This window comes from Salminus brasiliensis, chromosome 20 (assembly GCF_030463535.1).
Source record: "Salminus brasiliensis chromosome 20, fSalBra1.hap2, whole genome shotgun sequence".
NCBI classification, from domain to species: Eukaryota; Metazoa; Chordata; class Actinopteri; order Characiformes; family Bryconidae; genus Salminus; species Salminus brasiliensis.
The window spans coordinates 7,630,761-7,644,393 of record NC_132897.1 but is presented as its reverse complement, the minus strand read 5'-3'; the positions used below and the strand labels follow the sequence as shown (position 1 = coordinate 7,644,393).

At 41.4% G+C, this 13,633-nt stretch overlaps 1 protein-coding gene across 1 annotated transcript in view; it reads left to right on the top strand.

The window, feature by feature from the left end:
* The window catches only part of whrnb (whirlin b), a 91,593-nt gene extending 78,101 nt beyond the window's left edge, over window positions 1-13,492 (top strand). Inside the window, exons 12-13 of the mRNA XM_072665097.1 lie at window positions 1,135-1,251; window positions 8,350-13,492. Coding sequence (XP_072521198.1) covers window positions 1,135-1,251; window positions 8,350-8,532 — 300 coding nt within the window. The 3' untranslated portion in view covers window positions 8,533-13,492. The remainder of the gene's footprint in view (window positions 1-1,134; window positions 1,252-8,349) is intronic.
* The last annotated feature ends 141 nt before the right edge of the window (window positions 13,493-13,633 follow it).

The following is a 13,633-nucleotide window of genomic DNA, read 5'->3' as shown; positions in this document are numbered from 1 at the left end:
TAATAGTAGTTAGTTCCAGCCTTGTAGTATGATTGAACGACAACCTTTCTGAAGTGCCTGTGATCGCATTTTAAAAAAATCCATTTTTAGGCCAATATCCTGTGCTTGTCATAAATTCTGGGGCTTTACATACCAGACTCTCGCTTCCCCTTAGAATTAAACAGGCCTTTTATATATATATGTTCACTCTCATACTAAAACACATCTCCTTAATGGCAACTTCACAGGACAAAGGGATAAAATCCTTACTGAGCAGTGGCCATGACTTAATTATCTCATTCTCACACCTTACTAAGTCATTGCAATGGGATCCCTGAAGCTGGAAGGGCTCTTGGTACAGATGGGCTTTTGACCAGGAGAATGAACAATTTAATTTAGTGAGGTCAGGATGTTGGATGATCACCAACCCACCACATCCCCAACTCATCCCAAAGGTACTGGCATCATCCCAGAGAATACAGTTCCACTGCTCCACAGCTCAATACTGGGGGGCTTTATACCCCTCTAGCCCACACCTGGCATTAGGCAGCATGGTGCCATGAGGTTCATGTTTATCTGCTCCAAAGAGTCCTATTCTATTGGCAGTACTTCTCTACAGGGACAAGACAAGCTGTGTATGTGTGCATTTGCACATCTGTGTAACTTAAATTAGCTGGGTGCATTCATTAAAAGGGGTGTCCACAAACATTTGGACACGTATAGTTAAATCCTGTTTAGTTTTTGAACTGAAACATTTTCAGAATTACCAGACTCAACTAAAATGGTAAAATGAATCCTCACTCATGAAAAAGTTAATCTAAATAATATGACAGCTGTGATCTAGAACCTTCCATAAAACTGTTTTTCTTCAAGCAGTCTTTCTCCAACAAAGAGACTCAGACAGTCTGAAGGCAGGGGGTCTCTCCTAGAGTCTTGTTCACACTTATAACCCTATCATTCTGCTATTCTGCTACTGATTAAAGCAATGCACTTCAATAACACTGCAGTCTGGCCAGGATCATCTCAGGCCTCTCAGCATCACATTGATGATCAAAGCCAGGGTGAGTGTAGGAGGGAGTTTGAGAGGTATTTAATCCTCCCTATTCATGTCAGATTCTCTCTGTCTTTTTTTCTCCCTCTGTCACTGTTCTATAGGCAGGGCTACCTGAGCCTACCCTGGTACGGGTGTCCAAGAGTGCCAATACACTAGGCATTGCAGTGGAGGGAGGTGCCAACACCAGGCAGCCTCTGCCCCGCATCGTCACCATACAGGTAAGTGTCTTCAGCGTCTAATACTGCTTTTTTTTCATACAATGCACATAAACAAAGCAAATAAACTAGCAGTGCCCCCTCTTGAGGAAAAGTGTCCATTAACTGTGACGCTAAATCTTGGATCTCGCTCAGATGTGAGAGAGCATTTTATGGTGTACTAAAGTGTACTTAAAAAGTGCCTTTTAAAATTTTCTTTATGTCATAATAAACAATCTTACTCCATTGTCCAGAGGAAGCTGTACCTGGTTCTACAGAATGTATTATTTAAATGTCAGATAGTATTTCTATTTTTAAAAATTTAAAAAATGTTGCTTAAAATACAACACTAAAAATATTACATAAAACAATTAACAATCATAAAAATAGTTTAATTCATAAATTAAACTTATATTTCAGTTGTTTCTCATGTATTATCATTTGTCTGCTGTTATATGTATATGTATTACAGTGAAGTGGAATCAATTTCTTACTCTTGCACATGCCTCCTCGAACCCCTACGCAACCAGCCACCGCCTCTTTTCAAACTGCCACCGATGCAACGTCAGCAGGGAACCACCACGCTCAGAATAAAGTGCAGGGTACCCAACGGGTTACTCAGCATCACACTGAAGTGGTGTGGCAAGAGGGAGATCCATCTTTGAGAAAAGCAAACTGTGCTCTCTCAGGCTCTGGCTGCTGATGGCAGATAGCATGACCCAAATGTGAACCAGCGGCTCATAGTTCCTCGACTTATAGTGGTAGCGCATTGCTACGCAATAGTTTTGGAGCTCAGCCAATCGGAATAAAAAAGCAGAGCAAACATGCACTTTGTGTAAAGCACTGAAACTGCCTGTTTATCTTATGACGACACTGCAGCATGAAACATGGAGGGACGCCCTCAAAACACAGCACTTGAGCAATGGGCTGGTTGGCATAAATAAAATGAGCCAAGACTGTTACATAAGAGTCTTGGAGTTTTCCAGCTGTGTTTAACTTTTACTGAAGTAGGTTTTGCTTTCAAAGAAGGACACAACTAAGTTTGTCACAGTTTGTCAGCTCCATGTGCTAGGGATGTAAATGTACACCAAAGTAGTGGTTCGGTTGAGGTAGTTATTACAGCTTGTAGTGTGTTAATGAAGCATGTTCAGTGGGTTTCCACACACACAAACACAAACACCGGACAACTCACACAACTGACACATTGTCCTCATCCAATCCAACATGACACAGTTGTTGACAAGAGAGAGAGGAGTAGAACACACAGGGGGAGCAAACAAGACTACAGTTACTATACCACTACAGTCCCCACAATACCTTGCAATACTGTTTAAGGTTTCTGGGCAGTATGTGGACTTGTGAAATGACTGCATTTACCTTAATATCACATACACCAAAACGTGCCCCCCGTACCATGACGGTTCAGTACGAATACACATACCGTTACACATGTACTGAACTTTACCATGAACTCTTATTTTTCTCTTTAAAGCAGTATGCTTTAGCTTCAGACCCTCCATGTGATTAAATGAAGGTCCAGCAGACCTTATGCTTTCATATTGAGGCACAGCTAATGAGGCAGGAGCATCTGCTTAAAAAAACCCATCAGATGGCTGGCCCCAGTTGGACCAGCAACAGCACGCATTAGAGGCCCTTTTAAAAACTGATTTCCTCATGGCCGCTTAAGCTGCCGGGTCATTGGAACGGCATTATTGCTCATATTGCTGCCTTACCCAATTATACATACAACCAATAGCCTACAACTCATTAGTTCTTTAGACTTTTAACTGCTTTATTATTAACTGTACCTCCATGACCTTTGTAGCTAATGGTATAATGACAGGGCAGTATAGCAGGCTCTGGCTGTTTCTTTAGGGGGGGGTTGTGGGCTTTGATTGGCAAATAGTACGTTTATCTCACGCCAACCTTTTGACCCTGCTTGGGCATGGTAAAGAAGTGCATTAGCATATTGGGAATTCAGGGCCTGCTTATGCTGATAAGGTTAGTGTTTGAGTGCATTGGCTTGCTTTTGTCTCCTTTGGATCCTTGAGCAACTTTAGCTTTGGTGCAAAGCAGCTTTGCACTGAGATATGTCAGCTTCCTTAAACAAACACTTAGGCTTAGTCCTGTCTGTATAACTGGGGGAAGCAGATGTGAAAGCATACGCAACTCCCAACTCTACAACTCTATTGTATCTTTTAAACAAAGGCCTGGCACGTTGGGTTTTTTTTTTGTATTGAATTGTTTGGAATTTGAGGGGTTTTTTTTTTGGGGGGGGGGGGCAGATTAACCAATAGAAGTTGCTTAAAAAGAATCTTATAGCATTAACATATTTTGAAGGATGCTGAGGTTTGTGTACCAAAACCGTCATAATACATTTTTACATGACCAGCCTTTTTATCTTTTTTTCCAACCCTGGTTCTTGAAGTGCTCTGTGCTTTATCTGTGCTTCATAAACTCAGTAAGCGTTGCTATTGAGCTTATTAGTGGGATCAATTGTGTTGGAAAACACTAAATTGTGCAGATCTGCATAACCATGTGATGGGTTTTAGGTTGTTTATGGTACTGGCCAGTATAAACTCTCCACTCTCACAGCATCACACCCACCACCTCCTCCCTTCTTCTTCTCTGCTTTTCACCTCAACCACAGGGAGGGGGTTGCGCACAGCTTCATGTGCCACCTCGAAGCCGCCCTGAACTCCTGCCGGGCACACGTCTGAGTTCTGAGGTGTGGTCCTTACTAAGTTCTTGATTGTTGAAGACTTATTGTGTTATTTCCATGGAGAGATCCAAAGAGCGCTTTGAGGCCTTCAGAAAGAAAGTTGTAGATGCAGATGAGTCCGTGAAGGAGAACAATCAGAAATCAGCCATTATACACTGTTTAAGTAGACAATTCTTGAGGAACTTTTGGAGGTTCTTCAGTTTGAAACTGTCAAGGTGCTTGAGGTACTTTGAGGAACCTTCGAGAAAGTTGAAAAAACAAAAAAGCACCTCAAAGCACCTTAAGAGGTTTCTCCACAGTTTTAAACTGAAGAACCTCCAAAGGTTCCTCGAGGTTATTATACTTTTAACAGTGTACTGTCCACATGGCCAGGTAAGGCAGTCCTAGCCTAGTTCAGCCCAAGAGCAAACCACAAGAAGAGTAAAGAAGTCTCCAACTATCCTAAAATGCCATCGCGAGACCAGCTGCACAAGTTTGATTTTTGTGGGAGGTATGCAAGGAGGAAACCCTTGCTGTCAAAAAATATATTAGGGCTAGGTGTGGGACATTTGACTAATTATTATGAAACGATTTCTTCAGTTGTATGTGTTTAGTTAAGAAGAGAAAGGTTTTCTTTGGATGTCCTAAAATGAAAGTAATTTTTTAGCCTGAGCTAACCAACCACTGTTTTAAGACGTACTGTGGATTTTAGTAGTGTTGAAGAAACATGAGATGTAGATATTTGTGCCAAAAAATCCAATCCAAATGCCTTTGAGTTGTGTGTGGCGGCAGTCAAAGAGATTTCCAACACAATGACTTGCTCACTGATTACTGCGAATTTCATCAGTGCAGATTTGACTGTGGAGCCCAATTAGAGGCTCTTGAGATGCTGTTTTTCTGATTAAAGCACAGCATAGAGCCGGACAGCATCTTCATAAGACTCTTAACTCTCCCACTCCCATGTCTTATGATAGAATTGACCCAGATGATAATATGGGAAACTTGACTTGAATGTCTGTGCGGCTATGAGATTATTTATTTGGAGTGTTGTTTTTGGGAAATAAAAAGTCAAAAAAATCATTTTTTGTACACTAGCTTTGGAACAGTACATGGTCATATCAGCATTCACTGAAGTCACTACATTTTCATCACAGTAAATATCCTGATGCAACAGGTTTACATATTTAATGCTCAACTCAGAAAAAAAAAAGTTCAGCGCTTAGGAAGGAATGAAACATTTGCAATAGTGGTGGGAGACCACCTTGGGAGATCAGCTAAACAGGTATTGGTACCACATACCAATATTGATGGTCAGTTTTAAGGTATTGATAGATGCTATTACCAAAGAATAGCCCCACCAGTTTGTACAGAAGTCCCTGTATTTACTGAGTAATACACCTTAATCTGTAAAAAGCCTTGCTGCTTTAAAGGGGTTCAGAGTTGGTGGCCAGGGGGATTTAAAGACCCCCCATTTACACCTGATCACTTCATCCGTATTGAGTATAGTGTTATATCTGGATAAGGCCGAGTCTCATTAAAATGCAAGTGAAAACACATTTAAACCAGATACAAATCCAATCATTTAAACCACTTCAGGAGGGGATCTGAGACACATTTGAGCCACGTTATAGCAGAGTAAACACATCCACCTCCGTAATAGGTATTCCAACCCCTTCCAGTACAACCAAAACCCATCCCAGTACAACCAAAACTCTTCCCCATGCCATACGCCACAGCTATAATGGACTGCCAAGCTGTTGAATTTACATATTCCATAGCACACGGTAATCAGATTTCAGGCTGACTGACCAGAGACCCATTTGACTAGCAAGTGTAAATGCATGTGGTTAAAATCTTATCAGTATACAATCCAGATACTAGTCACATGAGCTCCATTTGAGGTTAATTAATAGCTTGGCCGTTAGCTTTTTGCCTGTGGTCAAATATGGGACTTCAGCTACACTATTTGTCCAAATGTTTGTGGACACCCTCTTCTAAAAAATGCATTCAGCTACTTTAAGTTGCACCCATTGCTGAGAGAGCTGGGCAAATGTACACACACAGCTTGTCTAGATGCTGTAGAGAGGTATTGACTTCTACCTACCCATCAGCTCCCTCTTACTGGTATAGTGTGGTGTGGTTTCCCTGCTGTGGGATCAAACTCTCCTCTGCCATGTGGACAGCAACCAGTTTATTCACTACACTATACCAGATACCTTTCTCCACAAAATCAGAAAATATGACCATTCCTGACTGCAGAGGCTTTTCTGTTTCTCTTCAGAACCGCAGATCTTTCCAGGCTTGACTAATGCATTTGTTCTCCTTGTATGCTTTTCCTTATATGTCATTTCTGCTTCTCACAGTTGCATCTTATCTGGTCCATACATTTTTGAAGTTCTCCCATATGAGTCCCTGTGGCAGCTTCCAGGTTTCAAAAGCCTCAGCTCGATATCACCTCTGAACTGTGGCTTAGAACTACACAGCTTTACAATACTTATGTCTTTGACTTTTTGGCATATCCTTCTCAGAGATCTAAGCTATGCTCATGAGGCAAAGGTCTTGCCGCTTGCTGCTTTCCATCACTTTCTTTAATGATGACAAGAGCTTTCGTGAATTCTACACTGCACACACTCCCAGCCCCTCCCCTGTTTCTGGCCTTTCAGGCGATATCAAGAGAAACTATTTCCCCTGGACTGACCTACTCATTGTGTTACTTGATTCTCTGGGCATTGGACATCGACAGTCCCTGTTCTGCCTATTTAAGGCTATTCCCTTTTCTTACAGATCCTTGTGAGCTTAAAGCCCTATTTGGACGGGATTACTTTTACATGAGGAGGTGGAGTAATGTAATTGTACTACAGGATGTCGAAATCTCAGTATAAATGACTGAGATGGGAGTGACCTTCAAAAAAAGATGATGATGATGATGATGACTAATCGTCTCACCCACTCATCATAATGAATGAAATGTCAGTTTAAAAAATGAGTAGCTACAGTTGTGTATATAGGCTATAGGCCTGGCCACACAATGAGCGCCACGCCTTTACAGAGCCCTTTGGCTCATTTTCTGGATTTGTCTGAGGCTTTGCCACATGCTTGAACGACAGATGCATCTGTGCTATGCATGACAAAACTAAATGCCTCCTCGAATGCCTCCATTAAAGAATATTTAACCACATGATGATTTGCACAGGATTACTATAACCTGGGATTAAAGAGGTAAAAGATGCCAGACATTTTACATGTCCGTAAAAATGACGTCATAGTCGGGCGGGACTAAAATTACTGAGAAACTCTGGTAATAATTACATTACCCCATCTACCCATATAAAAAAAATAATCCCATCCAAATAGAGTTTAAGAAGGACTTGTTAAGTAGCGGAACAGTTGGATTAGACACTTTCAGGGAAAACACTACAGCATGCATCCTCTTGGACAAAGGCCTGTTTCTTGCCAAACCACTGGTATGAAAAAATGGTGTAAGATTCCCTGTGATGTAAATTTAAGATAAACGAACATACTTCCATCAAAAGTGAAATTTCTTGTACTGTAAAGTTGCCAATTTGGAGATGGACAAGGTTTCTGTGTGAGAGCATTGTTATATTAGCTGGCTTGGACCTGGCTTGATGCTATCAGCCTATATGAGGATATCAGAGGACCATGGGCTGGAGTTCAGGTGGCTTCTGATTTGTGGTAGGAAGCCAGCCAACCCCACCCCCCCCCCCCCCCTCTGATGAGTGAAGCTAGGAGTTACAGATATGACTGAGTTAAAGGGAGAAGATGGGGTGGTGGAGGCCTGCAAAGACTTTATTGTAGATATGTGAACAAGGTAGAGATGGCATTTATGGGGTCTTAGATTGAAAGATTAGGAGAAGCGGCTTCAGGCCTGTTACTCCCCCCAAAATGTATGTGTTTTATAACACCACTTAGTGCAGAACCATGATATACTATCATATAAACTTTTATCAGGATCATGCAGCAGTATGGGAGCGGTGGTTGTATGGGATGTAGCAGTGGTTGTAGATGAGGCCTCAGTGCTAATGGGTACTGATGAGAGGACAGAGGTTCAGTCATGGAGCTGTCAGGCCTGGCCCATCTCCAACCATCTGTCTGAGCGAGACACAACAGCCAGAACCCCGCCCCCAGCTCCTTTTCTCTCTCAGATCGTGTGGTTTATCTACCTTGACAGAAGGCTAGCTAATGACTTCTCAATACAAAGTGCCACATCAGGCCAAGGGAGCATTCATTTTTCTTCCCCTGCTCCCCTCTCTCCTCTCCTACACACTTTTGATAAATGGTGTGGCCTGTCGTTCTTGGGCTTCTTGCCTATTCTTCAGAACTTACATTTTCCCTGGAGTATTTCAGTGCTGCGGTGTCTCATCCTTTCTCTCTCTCTTTCTCTCTCTCTCTGTCTTTTTCAGAAGGGCGGCTCTGCGCACCTCTGTGGGCAGTTGCGGGTGGGGCAGGTGATTCTAGAGGTGAACGGCGTATCCCTCAAAGGCATGGAGCATCGAGACGCAGCGCGCCTCATTGCCGAGGCCTTCAAGACCAAAGAGAAGGATTACATCGACTTTTTGATCACAGACTTCAATACCGCCCTATAGAAGATGACAAAGGAGCAGCGTGTGAATACAACAGACGTCTAAGGTTGTCATCTAAGGTTGTCATTTGCCCTAATGAAGGACTCTAAATCATTTTTATCTATGGGAAAAGTGAATGGCTTTTGAGGAAAAAGTTTGAGTTGCACCCTATTGTAGAAATGGTCTCGATAGGAAGATTAGACAAAAACCCAATATGACCTTTTTCAGTTCTGTTTACCTTCAAATGTCCCTGGGTTCTCATAATTCTGAGGTCAGTAAGTAGACTAAATATCAGAATTACCACATGCAGCACATGCAAGCAGGCTGCAACTGGATACATATTGGTTTTTATATGATATTTCACTGTTTTGCTTTGTGGCATTTAAAAATGGCTTGGGGCCTTTTTTTCCATGGAGTAAGTACACTATATGGACAAAAGTATGGAAAACCCGCTCATTCATTGTTTCTTCCTAAAGGAAGGGCATTAAAAAAGAGGAAGTCGAGTAAGTAACTGTCTTTACTGTCCAAAAAAGGCTTTATACCCCTCTAGCCCACACCTGGCAGTAGGCAGCATGGTGCTAATAGGTTCATGTTTGTTTACCTGCTCCAGAGAGTCCTGTTCTACTGGTAGTAGTTCTCTACAGGGACTAAACAAGCTGTGTGTGTGCATTTGCACATCTGTGTCAGCAATGTATGCAGCTTGAAAGGTTCCGTAGTTTTTCCCATAGACAAAAGGACTTAGACCCTGGGCTCGTCTGGATGGTCAGCTATAAAATATCAACTCGTCCTCAGAGGTCTTTAATCTGAGGAGACATTGCACTTTATGGAATCTGAACGGAGCAGGCTGGAAGGACGTTTGCAGTACAGCGTGCCCCAGCTGGGATCAACACTGGTTAAGATCAAAACTGTCCTTCAAATTACCTGATCACCCCACCCTCCACCTGTCGGAACAGCTGGTTAGACAGACTTTTTAGAGTCCAAATAATGACCACAAATGTCCATCTTTTCCTTGCGATGATCAACTACTAGCACTCATTCCATGCTGCTTTCCCCTGCGAAAGCTGATGTTCGTCCCACGGGGCACTCAGGTTCCTCGTCCAGGCTGCGAGTGTTTACGGTGCAGGGTTATGTGATGGGACCAGTAGAGGCTTTTTATGCTGGCTATTAAAATCTGTCTCACGGCACAGCTCACACACGGCGGCAAACTTAGGGCTCATGACTCCTCTCTGCATCCTGCTCAAGGACGTCCCAGAGCAGGCCGGAGACAGATTGTGTGAGCAAATGGATAGTGCTTAAAATCCACTTTGTCTGAGTATGACTTTCACTGGTGGCTGGTGGATCGCCCCACATTTCACTCTCTTGCCCATCTTCTAAAGATAGTGGAGAGTTAATAGCACTTTGGACCACAGCTACTGTCTAAACGGTCAAAACCAAGGTAGGCCACAGAAAGCCTGCTTGCAGTGCAGATGGTGTACTATTATGTACGTATGTCCTTATTCAGTTCAAGCAATCTTAGTCTCATATGGGTTCTAGTAGGGATGTCCTGATCCTGGTTATTTTAAGCCCAGCTCAGTTCCGATCCTTTGTTTTTACCACTGTGTTTTAGCAGAAAGCCTTCTGGTATCATCTAGGAGCTATTTTCAGACTTTTTTCCCAGCCCACAGCATTCAGGAGCATTCTCACATGGTAACAGAGCAGTTTAGAGTCTGCAGTGTGGAACTATTTTACAGCAGAACCAGGAAATATGATGTAATATCTGGGCTTTTAGTGCTTTGACAGTGTTTGAGTGGCTTTTCCACCAGGCATTCGTCTGTTTTCTGCTGATTTGGCCCATGCCGCCTAAAACCATTGGAAAATTATGGCCAGATAGAAACAATACTATAGCGGAAATGCTACAATTTACCAGCACTAAAAAGCGCATGCTAACACTAATACACACACGCTACAGAAACCCAAATCACAGCACATTCACCCACTGCAAACCAGTTATTCCACACGGGGCAAAATAGCTGGATTGTGACATCCCTGCTGTTTAGTGGAATTTTGATATATTAATTAAATCATCCATATTTTGTCATATCAAAATCTTGTAACATCAGCTTTCTGGCTTTTATTTTCTAAGCATATGGAAATGAGGGCAACCCCATTGAAATGGTCCGTAATTACTTATGGAATAAAATGACATTACTTATCTTTCATTAAGGCGAAGTAAATGAAAGTTCTCCTGTAACGTTACAGTGTCAATAGTATACACCAATCAGCCATTACATTAGTACCACCTGCCTAATATTGAGTAGGTCCCCCTTGTGCCACCACAACAGATCTGAGCATTCTTGACATGGACAAGCAGCAGATCCTCATAAGTCCTGTAAGTTGTGAGGTGGGGCCTCCATGGATCACATGAATGAGCCTTATGTGCCCATGACCCTGTCGCTGGGTTACCGGTTGTCCTTTCTTGGACCACTTTTGGTAGGTACTGACCACTGCATACCAGAAAACCCCACAAGACCTGCCTGATGTTTTGGAGATGTTCTGACCCAGTCGTCTAGACATCCCAATTTGGCTCTTGTCAAACTGACTCTTTTTCCAGCTTTTAACACATCATCACCTTCAAGAACTGACTGTTCACTTGCGGCCTAATATATCCCCTGTGGATGAAGATTATCAATGCTTTTTACTTTTCCTGCCGGTGGTACTAATATTATGGCTGATTGGTGTACTTATTCACAATGGAAATAATAGAATAATGCAATGGGAAAGAGTATTTTGTGTGTGTGTGTGTGTTTTAAACTCTGGAGATGTTTACATTCTTATCAAGCTGTAAGTGCCATGATTGAGATTAGTAAGGATTTTACTCTGGTGGTTTCAAAAAGCAAGATTTTGGAAAAGGAGAGCAGAAGATATACTACAGATTAAAAGTTTGGAGTCACTGTTTTGAATAATAACCAGTTTGGTTGCAGATAATTGGTTGCAGTAATTTTAGCATGCACACCCTGTGCTTCAAAGCTTCCAAATAATTAGCTGAAATCTGGAAAGCAGTAAGAAAAGTGGACGTGTCCAGAAGAATAAACAGAGCTGCAGATGATTCTAAAAGGACTGGAAAAGCTGTGGAACGTGGTTCTTCAGTTCCAGGTCCTGGAGACACCCTGCAGGGCTGGAATTGAAGATCCTTGCTGTACAATCATCAGGAATTAAGTTCATATTCAAGATTCAGAATTTTCCTTGTCCTTGTTCTTCAGTAAGTACACTATATGGACAAAAATATTGGGATACCTGCTCAGTCATTGTTTCTTTCGAAATCAAGAGTATTCTTAAGTTGGAGAAGCTGTCTCTGCTGTCAAGGGAGGGCTTCCTACCAGATTTTGGAGTTTGGAATTTGATTGCATTCAGCAACAAGAGCTTTATTGAGATCAGGATGTTGGGTGATCGCCACTCCACCGCACCATCCCCAACTCATCCAAAAAGTGTTGGATGGAGAACCTAGTTCCACTGCTCCACAGCTCAGTGCTGGGGGGGTTTATACCCCTCTAACCCACGCCTGCCTTTAGGCATGATGCCTATAGGTTTATGTTTATCTGCTCCAGAAAGTTTTAGTTCTTTTGGCACCTGTATCAACAATGGTAGCTGTAGCAGTAGCAAAAGTAGCAGTGTCCACAAACATTTGGACATATAGTGTACTTTTAATATTGAGTGAAACATCTGAGAACACCTTTTTAGTTTCTACTTTTTTAATATTTATATCTGCACTGTAAAAACTGTTAATATATAAAACTATTATTACAAGTTAGTCCAAACTTTTGATCAGAAGTATACAAAAGAATTACACTGCAAGTTATGAAACCCTGGAAAGTAAAATCATCATCAATTTATAATATATAATATACAGCTCCGGAACAAATGAAGAGACCACTCTGCATGATTAGTTTCTCTGGTTTTACTATTTACAGGCAACGTGTTTAGGGGAACGTTGTATTTGATATACCATGGACAACATTTCCATTAAATGTCAAATTAAAATATTACTATTTATAGCATTTATTTGCAGAAATGAGAACTGCTCAAAAACAACTGCTCAACTAATGCAAATAAATAATTATAATAATTATAATGCAAAAAATATTTAAATTTGAACAACACATTATATTAATATTTGAAATTTAAGAGCATTCAGAAATCACTGTGGTGAAATAACCTTGACTGCTGATCACAGCTCTCATGTCTTGGCTGGCTCTCCACTATTCTTTCACATCACTGTTGGGAGACTTTATGCCATTCATGGTCTGCAAATTCAGCTAACTCAGCTTTGTTTGATGAAATGTCTGGAATGAAACGTCTGCCAGACACGTAGAGATGCAAATTTAAGAAAAAAAATTAAGTGGTCTCTTAAAAGTGGTCTCTTATTTTTTCCCAGAGCTGTATATCCCATTATGAGAGCGCTGTAAGTTTTTTCGACGTGTTCTACTCTTATCCCTGTTCAGTTTCAGCCATTCCTTGATGCTAATTTAATTGTCTGTCTGCAGAATGAGAGAACTTTTAAGATGGTTTGACTTGCTAGATGTTATTTCTTGCAGCGTAGATGAAGCCATGAGCTGCTTATCCACCAGTCTAAATGAGATTAACTGGAGAGTAGAATTCTAATCAGCCATGGCAGAGCAGGACAGTTTGTAGTTGAAGACTTGGCTTTCTCATTTCCCTTCCTTTTCCTCTCCTATGTTCTCTCGTTTCTAATCTGGAACAATGGCTTCCTTTCTGGTTAGCCTCAAAAGCCTCCTATATCAAAGTGGGGATGCTCAAAGCAATGACAGGTCTATTTTTAGAGCGACCAGTGATGAGATTATAGGATGATGAGGTCATTGAGATCTTAAGATGTTTATACCAGTATTTTTGAGAAGATCAGATGTATAATTCAAATCATATATGGTTTTTATTTTGGATGGTACAAATGCATGTCATATCCCCTATGAAATAGCCCTATAGAACATGCAGAGCAATTATTGTAAATATGAATATATATATAAATATATATATAAAGCTGTATATATCAACTTTATTTATCTAATATTGTGTTTTTTTATTCAGTTATGATGTCATGACTGAATGGCATTATCAAGTACATAATGACCCC